Raw genomic sequence first — 10,364 nt, 5'->3', positions numbered from 1 at the left:
TTCCTCCCTACCTTTTATCTTAGCTTGCTTGGCACACTTTCCTCATTCCTGAAAAAGGACTCATGCGCGAAACGTCGATTCTCCTGCTCCTTGGATGCTTGATGTGAATGTGTCAGGTTGCTGCCGACTTTCCTCCCAAAGGGGCAAACTCCTGGCTCCAAACCCCTCGCCCCCTCCCCTCCACCCCCCCCAAAAACCCTGCCCGGAGGCATGCTTCTGCGGTTGCTGCCGACTTTCCTCCCAAAGGGGCAAACTCCTGGCTCCAAACCCCTCGCCCCCTCCCCTCCACCCCCACCAAAACCGTTGCCCGAAGTCATGCTTCTGATATTCGGTTAAGTTTGACGGTAACTTGGTCTCAGTCCGTCTCCCACTTGTTGACAGTTTATGACTGGTCTTACTTGCTTTTTAGCTTTAGCTTGTGACTGTGTGTTTCCTAGCTGACAGATCATTTTCATGAGCTCACGGAGAATCACAGAATGGTTACGCCAGACAAGTAGGCTGCTTTATCTATCATGTCTTTGATGAGCCTTTTAAAGGAGCAATTCATCAAGTGCCAATTCCCCCCTGAAAGCCTCAATTGAATTGGCCTCTGCCGCACTCACAGGCAGCACATTCATATTCTAACCACTCGCTGGGTGTAAGAAAATGTCCTCTCTGTGGCTTTTTTTCCCCGCTCTCTAAATCGGTGCCTTCTGGTTCTAATCCGCCCACCGGTGGAAACTGTTTCTCCCTGTCCACTCTGTCCTCATGAGTTTGAACAACTTGATCACATTTTCTCTCAACAATCTCTTTGCCAAGGAGATCATTCTCCAATCTACCTACATAACTGAAGCTTATCATCCCGAGGAACATATTCTGCCCCCTTATAAATCACATCTACCTCTAGTGTTGCGCCCAGGACTGGACTGAACTGAGTTGAATTCCCCATTCCTTCTGGATCTAATGGTTATCTCCACCTCACCCTTTTTTCCAGAATTGACTATGCCCACAATTAGAGCCTACATTACCAAGGAAATACTTCCAGGAATACACTCTTTGATAGTCTGTCCTTCAAAGAATTCAGATTTCACTCATCGTTCACATCTTCAGGGATTCAAGAGGGCTTTGGTTGATTATTTGGATAGTAATGGCATGTCGGGATATGGGGTAAAGGAATACTTTCAGATTTTCCTGGTGTTGTGATCTTTGGTGGAATCGAGACAACATCTTGGTGATGCTCCATATTGTGTGTCTCACTCATATCAATGTTATCCCATCCCAGCCTCCTGATTTGTAACTGGAACTCCCTTCTAATGTCCCCTTTATAGATTCTGAAGGGACTTGACAGGGTAGATGCTAAACGCACGTACCCTGTTGTGGGGCAATCTGAAACTCAGGGCCATATCAAAAACGTAGGGGATTTTTCATTTGAGCGAGACAAATTTCTTCTCACAGGGTCATTCATCTTCTACAGTGGTTAGTCTTTTGTTTGCCTTTTCTTAGTTTCTCAACTTCCATTCTTCCATTTCTTGCAATTTTCTCTCTACCTTGCCTAGACTGCTCTCTTCTCTCATGTTTCATTTCTGAACATCTTTGACGTAATCACAAACCTCTATCCCAAACTTCCTATTCTGCCAATGAACCAGATTGGCACCTTTTTAGAAAGTCAATATCTTCCCTCTTGGCATCCCTTGAGGAATCAACTGAGACACTCATTGTGGTCTCCCGGTAGCACCACCCCAAGCTGAACTCTCACCAAACTCTTCCCTGCCCCCTCCCCCATGTCCAATGGGTGCCCATGTTTTCCACCTTTCCATTTCCCATCCTTAACCAGTCCTGGATCAGTTGTTATTGTCCATCTGTCCATTAGGGTGGCATGGTGGCACAGTGGTTAACACTGCTGCTTCACAGCGCCAGAGACCCCGGTTCAATTCCCACCTCAGGCAACTGTCTGTGTAGAGTTTGCACATTCTTGCCGTGTCTGCGTGGGTTTCCTCCGGGTGCTCTGGTTTCCTCCCACAGTCCAAAAATGTGCAGGTTAGGTGAATTGGCCATGCTAAATTGCCCGTAGTGTTAGGTGAAGGGGTAAATGTAGGGGAATGGGTCTGGGTGGGTTGCACTTCGAAGGGTTGGTGTGGACTTGTTGGGCCAAAGGGCATGTTTCCACACTAAATCTAAATCTAAGTAATCTAAATCTCTTGTGACCAAGGCCTATGTCATTACAGGAACATCATACACTGGCATGGCTTTTACAGATTCCTGGTTGAGGACTAAATTATGTTGCAGATTGTGAAAAATGGCACAGGTGCCTATCTACATAGTTTTATAACCATTTATTTACAAATGTGCACATAACGAGCACGCTCATGGACAACCGTTTCAATTTGGCAAAAGTGAGGACTGCAGATGCTGGAAATCAGAGTTTAGATCAGTAGAGCTGGAAAAGCACAGCAGGTCAGGCAACATCCAAGGAGCAGGAAAATTGACGTTTTGGGCAAAAGCCCTTCAATTTGTCTATTTATAAGGGTGCAGGTGAATTCCCATTTAATGTGTATTACCTGCATGTAACTGAACAATTAAAATGCAATTCAAAACATTTTCCCCTTCCTGGCTGGCTGCCCTTTGTCCAAACCACTGTGGTGGCAACCATCACCAAAATCGCAGTCTGTCCCAACCTCGTGCTGTTCCGGCACTTTCTCATCTCTTGGAATACACACCTTCCTCCGCCCGTCTCACCTCCTGCAGAAATTCCTCATTCTCTACCACCCACTCACGTTACCACACCAGATTACTCACTGAAATTTCTTCATTGCTTTCATCCCTCATCCTTTCAGCCTCTATACTGTGAACGCTCATCCTCAGTGATTGCAACATTCATCTCACTTCTGAATTCACTGTCCTCTCATCCTCCCAAAGTGTCTCTTGCCCTATGATCTCCACAACTTGTGTTCTGAAACTGTAGTCCCATGTTGTAGACTTCCCGTTGAGGGGAAACATTCTTTCAGCATTCCTCCTGTCAAGCCTCCTCAGAATGTTAATCAATCCTCTATCCATGTTAACACAGAACCCTGGACACCATAAGCTGTTGCTTTGTGATTCCGTTTATTTATTTATGTATTATCGCTTGTATTTATTTACAAAATGCAGCGAAAAGGATTATATAGTGTTGCCACTCTCCGGTGTCCTCTTAAAACACAGAAACACTAACCAAAACATAGAATATAAAGGTAGAAGAATAAACAAATAAAGAAAAAGTGCAGTAACCTTTTCTGTGGCACCTATTGGAAATCCAAATACAGCGCATCTTCTCATTCCACCTCATTGACTCTGCTTGTTACATCCTCCAAGAACTCTTAAGTTTGGCAAACACGATTTGTCTTTCACCAATCCCTGTTGACTGATTGTCTTCTGATTTTCCTCATGTCCTACTCCTAGTAACTCCCAATGGCAGGTGTTAGATTATCTGGCCGATAGTTTCCCATCTCCCTCCATTTTCCAACAGTGGTGTTACATTCGCATTTTTCCAATCTGCTGGAGCCATGACAGAATCTGTGGAATTTTGGATGATTACCATCAATGCATCCACTATCTCTCTGGCCCCTTCGTTCAAGTGTCTGAGGCACGCCAACAAGTCCAGAGGACCTGGAGAAAGGTCACAGTTTGCCTAATACTTGTCCTCCAGTGATAAAGATTGTTTGACATTGCTCCTCTCTTCCCCTTGATATTATACTGTTATTGAGATGCTCATGGGCTTTCCACTGTGAAGGCTAATAAATGTTTGCTTGCAAGTCTTTGCCATTTCCTTGTTTTGCCTGATGTAATTCCCCGTACCATCCTCCAGTTCTTACTGTCTGTAATAATGTTGTGACAGTATTTCTAGCAATGTCATTTGACCAAAATGCATGACATTTGTGATGGATTGTAATTCTTTACATTTAATACGCAGGAAAGTCGTCCCTCGCTTGATATCCAGTATCAACTGGCACCTAACAATCAGACTGAGAATGGACAGTCTGAGCAGCAGCATAAGGCCCCTGAGGACCTGCAGCCTTCCCTCAGGTAACAACTCTGGGCCGAGTGTTTATCACCGTGGTTCAATCAGAGCACATCCACAGTTAGCGAGCTTTGACACCCTCTCTGAGTCAGGAGCATTTCCCATTCTGATTTTCTTGGCATGTGTTTCCATGAGCCAAGAGGTTGTGCCATTGACAAAGTGTAGGCTTTCGGTAGAGATACAGGAAGACACAACATCCAATGTCTGCAAGTGAGTGACACTGACTGTAGTAACTCAGGTATGCAGGCCCGGTTCCAAGTTCTGTTTGGCCAAGCTAGCCGCTGTCATACTTGTAAATGCAGTATGCATTGAGCTAATCTTCCAATCCAGATCATGGCATCTGGTGAATCTAATAGCCTGCAGTCTCACAGACTGACCATTTTGATAAAGTAGCACCGGAGGTGAACAGTTCTCTAGTTTTAAAATCCTGAGAGAGACTGGATTGAAGAGGGTTAGAATATTCTGACTGCACAAGGTCGGAAGGTTCAGTTGTGAACATGGCAGTGTAAGAACCGACTGTATTCCAAATTTGATGATCAACACTACTTTGGTTGTGGTGTTAAGGATAGGTCGTATTCTAGCTCCTGTCAAGATGGGCACTGTTTTTGCCACAGTTGCGTTCCATAGTATTCCGGGGGCATTGGAGTTTGGGATGGCACTCCCTAAATTCCACAATTGGATTCCCTTATTCCACTGGATGTCCTGTTGCAGCTTTAAAGGGTCGACAGTCTCAATCACAGATGCTTTCAATTGTACTTTTACCATTGATCAACTTAATTCCCTCCCAATCAGAGTGCGCGTGGTGCTCTAGAGGCACGTCATGACACTGCTGAGTGTTTTGTGTTGTCTATTGTATTTCTGTGAGGCACTTTAGATAGCTCGCCTTGTCATGTTATTTCCAATGAAAATCTACTTTAGGTTGGGTGTTTGTGTCAATGAGTGTATGTTTAACACTGGCCTGTTGTAGTCCTCATTCAGCCAGAGAGTAATATCCAGCGGCAGCTCAGTGGTTAGCACAGCTGCTTCGCAGCAGCAGGGATCTGGGTTCAATTCCAACCTCTAACGACTATGTGTGTAGAGCTTGCACTTTCCCCTCGTGGTTCTGCGTGGGTTTCCTCCGGGTGCTCGGTTTTCCTCCCCGAATCCAAAGATGTGCAGGTCAGGTGGACTGACCATGCTGAATTGTCCCATATTGTTTGGCGATGTGCAGGCTTAGGTAGGCTTGCCATGGTAAATGCAGGGTAACAGAGATAGGGTGGGGGTGGGTCTGGGTGGGATGCTTTTCGGAGAGTCGGTGCAGATTCGCTGGGCCAAACGGCCAGCTTCCACACTGTAGGGATTCCTTGATTCTAGTAGTTACAGGCTAAGAAACACAGGGCTGAAGAGAGTGAATTTTCTGTGTCCACAGGATCATTAAAAGCAAAGGTCAGTCATGTCTGTGCACCAGGCTGAAGCCCTTATCTGTTCTTCTCTTTGTGTAGTGAGGGATCAAAGGTCGGGGCCTCCAGCTTTATGACAGAAAGCTCTATCAACACTCTAACCAGCAAGAGCAACTCTCTCAACCTGCCCCCTGACACTGAGGGAGCGGGGGACCGCTGCGACAACAAGCAGAATGGGATTTAAACGAGTAACCTGCTCTGGGCAAGCCTGCCCAAACGTCTCATCGAAAGTAAAACAAACGCAGCACTGCAACCCAACAAACTTGACATGCCACTCATCTAGATGCAATGCGTCAAAGTAGCATCAAATTTATTTTTTTTTGTTGTTGTTGTTGTTATGTGTGAATTAACTTTGTTTTATTAGCATGCATGCCTTGGCTCGCAAGGCATGGGACATATCTTTATGATTACCTGGTTAATCTTAGTGAAGTAATCTCACCCTATTGTATACCCCTACTTCAGAACTGTGCCTGCAACAGCGCAAGTTGATGAAGTCACATTCCCATGGGATTCTGAGATGATGTGACGAAGGACAACGTCACAGATGGAACCTTTTTAGTTCCACCGCAGTGAGGAGAAAATCCTTCCACTAACATACTTACTGAAAGGTTGTTACTTCCCTGGAGGGAGAGCGCTCTGGCATCTCTCCCTTGTTCAGGACCTTCGCCTGAAGGTTTTACAGCCACGAGGAGGAAAAGTCAGGAATCCTCTCAACCAGAAAAGTAACACTCTTAAATATTGTCATTTTGCTTTCCACAGGGTGGAAATTAACTAACCCAAGAGCAGCCTTACTGGAAAAGGTTTTATTGCTTTTTGAACACATTCTCTGTTGAAGACATTGCATCCTTTTGCTTCACCTGGCTCCAGAGAGTCTCATGGAAGCTGATGCCTCACTCAGACTGGAGAGATGGTGATTTGGTCATGAGGTCCCCAGTGTGGAGGAGTTTGGCCACAGGGTCTTAATGTGGGGCAGTGAGGGTGGAGAATCCATTTCCTCAACTGTGACTGCATGTTTTTGCATCTGTTGGAATGTGCCATGCAGAGGACAAACCGGCTATTTAAGATGCTCTCTTTAAGGTATACCCTTACACAGCTATCTTCAAAGCATTGAACAGCGTGTCAAGCAATTCCCATGTAGGGGAGCAGGGAAATCAGGAGCATTGGTAGACCCAGTGTGGGAAGGAGCTGGGACACTGGGGCCCCCCAATGGGAGGGACTAAGACCCAGAGCCTTCGCTGTGGGAGGGCCTGGAGGAGCTAGAAATAGGATTGAGAGTCCGGCTGTCTCCTATCTGCACTCTTAAACACTAGTAAACAGCAGTAAAAGTCACAGGAATCCATGTATCACCAGTGGAAAATGATCAAATGAGATAGAACTTGAGAGAGAAGTCGTCATTCACATGGCATGTTTGGAGCACCAATGGACAGTGTTGCTTCTCCTCAATATGCAATGAGCTTTGAACAAGTTTGGTATTTAATCATTAGTTTCTCTATGGCTCTGATGAGTTATATTGAGAGTCCAGTCAACCCCAAGCCTTGAATCTGTTGCATTTTCATCTGGTGTTGTGTGGATATACATGACCTTTGAAATGGCCATCAGGGTCCTGGCTCTCCATGTACCCTGCTCCCCAGCAGGGTCTCAGTTCTATGTCCCCCCTCCCCACTGTCTGTGATTCCCCTGCTGGTGTGCACTTGACTGGCCTAGTCAGGCTGTTGGCTGGGAGAGCTATTGGTGACTGACTTCTGCTTGGCATTTGAGCTTTGGGCAGGTTTTGTGTGTGTGTTTTAATGCAGAAAAGTTCTTTTTGACACTGCTTTTAAAAGTGGACAAAGGCTGATTTTTGTTTGAGTACACTTCAGGAACCAAAGTGGTTTTATTTCAGACCTGACCCTATTGTTTGGCAGCTTGATTCAGCTGGTCTCAGTAACTGTGTAGAACTGGCTCAAGACTAAATGTGACAGCTAGGACCTAGCGAGCTGGGCAGTGTTCATCACAGCAGTGCCCAGTGTACCCACCACAACTTCCATTCCCAGTACTGCATTAAACAGGATGGGACCTGATGAATCCTGTCAACTGGAGGGGGCATCACACAGCAAGGGGTTTCCAGACTGTGTTGAGAATGGTGGATTTCATGTTTCTCAAGACCCCCCCCCCTAGTTGGCTTGAGTTCAAACTTCTGAGTTCATGCCCGACCTTCACCCTTCCTCATCCCAAACAAGTGCTACCTTCAGCTTGCTACTGGCCCTGGTCAGTACTTTGCCCACAGGTTTAATGCCCCTTTGTATGGTGTGTAGCATTTGTGCCACCTCAGAGATTAAATCAATAAATCTGTATTGTTGTCCTCCTATATGCTGGGGACATAGGATGATTCCTAAATGTCTGGAAATTGACCTGTATCAGGGAGACCTTCCTGATCCAAGCTAGTGGTGCAGTCCCATTCTTGTGCTTTTTAGGCATTTTCTCACTGAGGGTTGACTCCTGTTCCACCCTTCCCTGGTGCACCAGCTCTCATATCTCATAACCTTCAATTGCTGCTCCTTAGCTGCAATGCAGTGTTCAGGCTGCTGTTCTCGATCATTGAGAGCCTGATAAGAAGTCACGTGGGATAGGCAGCATCCAGGGACTCTTATTCCTGAAAGGCCTGCAGTGTCACTGTTTAAACAGGAAAGCTACCAGAGGGGAGGGAGAGAGAAGATCTTTATCAGCTTTGCGCATTCCCCTATTTCAAGGAATGGATGAAGAGCTAGACTGTACAAACTGGGCTGTTTGTTGATGGGAGGGAGAGAAGATGACACATTAATCCATCAGAAACCTCTCTCCAAACATACTCGAGATGTGGGCATCTCCCCGTTTATTTCCCAATTCTAGGAAGTGCAGTTTTTTTGTTCTTTCTCACTGGGGGTTAGTATGAATGAATGAAGGAAGCACAGTGTTAATACGACCTCGCAAGGTGAAAGTGCACATCTTGTGTTGATCCCAGAAAGGAGAGGGGCAAGGTCAGTTCACTTTGGAACTGCTGCCCAGAGAGTTCTCGCATTTTCTCTGGGATGTTTCCAACTGAAAGGTTTCCTGAGCAAAACACTCCGTTAAACTACTGTTGATCAATGCTTTGTTAATAGTATCAGTCACAAATCAAATGTTTTTAGATTGCTTTTGCAGCAGGGTGTGTAACTCTTTCCTTCCGAATACCAAGTACGTTGATCTCCATCGTGTTGCTACAACAACACTGGGAATGTGTTAGCATCTGGGCTGGTAGAATACTTGGGGTATATATACCTATCCCTCCTTCACTCACTGTGTTGGGTACATTGTTTGAAGGGTATCTCTTGCGGTGTCGAATACCAGGGTGTGAGGGTATTCCTCGCGGTGTTGGATGCAGTGACTTTCTTTTGAATGTTTAATCTGTGTCCCATCAGCTGTTTCACTCCCTTGATCTTGTCAATAACTTCTGTGAAGTTGTTTTACCCAATAGGAAGGAGTTGATGATTATTTGGGTTTGGAGAGGGGAGGGCACTGCTGATTGATTGCCAATATTAAAACAGGAGTAATATCCACAAATTCAGTTTTTGGCTGCTAGAATTTCCCTGGGGGCACATTCAGCTGGAGGTTGGGCACCAGAATGGACCACAGGATGCCAACTCTTAGCAGCGCTCGGTTCCAAGTTCACAATGGCCCTGAACTGTCATTCACGACTGACTGACTGAACCTGCATAATTTCACCCAGCTCACTCACTGGGTGATCTTCCACACAGTGTGTGTCACCCTCTCATTATAGACTTGGCTCTGCTGAATTCTGGCAGATTGAGGCTGGAGACACCAAAGGAGAGGAATTATCACTGTCACAGGTCCAGACTAGACTGGATGAGGCTTCCCGGTACATTCTGCTGACTTTGAAATGTTGGATATGTTCACAGATGCAATTCCACCCTGCCCCTCCCGAATCTCTTCTCCCCCCCACCCCCATCCATTCCATTCCTTCTGACCCTCGTCTCGCCAGTGTCCTTGTGGCTTTGAGAAGCTCCAGCTCCCTGGAACCAAACCTGCGGACTGAGGCCTGGTTTGTTTGTTGTCTGTCTGGATCTCAGGCAGAATATTCCAGGTTCTGTCAGTTTTGATTAGTCTATGACTACCTTTTCTTTTTAGAGATGCGGTGCACCAAGTCTGAACAGAGAGCTAGGTTGAGCGAACGTCTTTAGTTTTAGCTTGTCTGGCTGCCACTGATGATCAGTGAGGGCCTCAGAGTGTGCATGCACCACTGGTTGCACCTGGCCATCGTGGGGATGGGAATTGTTACCACAAATGGCCAAATGTTGACGGATTGTGATTTTTCACACCGTGTGGGGTGCTGTACAGTTTAGATTGACAATGGCACTTTTGGTTTAGTTTGTAAACCGCTGCCAGTCGCAGTTTCTAACTGCTCTCATCCGGTCTCAAGGCTGAGAATATTTCTTTTTGAGATGCCAGTGCAGAAAAGTCAGCAGTGAGTGTGTTTGTGAAATTGCATCAGTTAATCCCAGACCAGCTATTTTCTGTACTTTTAATTCAGCTGTTTGCTATCAGCAGAGGTATGAATTTTATCCTACAATCAGGCTGCGCTAGTGCGAGGGACTGGCTGTCATCCCTCGCCCGGTTTTTATTGTCTCACTGCGAGACTGCACATTTCGGTTTTTATTGTCTCACTGCGAGACTGCACATTTCTAACACAATGCTCCCATACACTCCCAAGCCAGCAGACTTATGATAACCCCAAGATTCTCCCAGTCTCACTCATTTTTGCCAGCACGAGTATCTCCCTCTGTCTGTCCCTCTCATGTTCTCCTAAACTCTATCTCCATCTTGTTCTCACTTTGGTTTCATTTCTCTTTGTCTTTGTCTTTTTTATAATTTCTGTC

General features: G+C 45.9%; 1 protein-coding gene across 4 annotated transcripts in view; it reads left to right on the top strand.

Annotated features, from left to right (window-relative positions):
* Positions 1-10,129, top strand: part of LOC122554671 (roquin-1-like) — a 125,271-nt gene extending 115,142 nt beyond the window's left edge. For all 4 annotated transcript variants that reach the window (XM_043700038.1, XM_043700037.1, XM_043700040.1 and 1 more), the window contains 2 exons: positions 3,926-4,038; positions 5,515-10,129. In XM_043700038.1, the coding sequence (XP_043555973.1) occupies positions 3,926-4,038; positions 5,515-5,656 (255 nt within the window). In that variant the 3' untranslated portion in view covers positions 5,657-10,129. The remainder of the gene's footprint in view (positions 1-3,925; positions 4,039-5,514) is intronic.
* The last annotated feature ends 235 nt before the right edge of the window (positions 10,130-10,364 follow it).

The sequence above is a fragment of the Chiloscyllium plagiosum genome, chromosome 11, assembly GCF_004010195.1.
Source record: "Chiloscyllium plagiosum isolate BGI_BamShark_2017 chromosome 11, ASM401019v2, whole genome shotgun sequence".
Taxonomy (NCBI): domain Eukaryota; kingdom Metazoa; phylum Chordata; class Chondrichthyes; order Orectolobiformes; family Hemiscylliidae; genus Chiloscyllium; species Chiloscyllium plagiosum.
The sequence above is the reverse complement of the archived record's forward strand: the minus strand, read 5'-3'. Positions and strand labels throughout refer to the sequence as shown.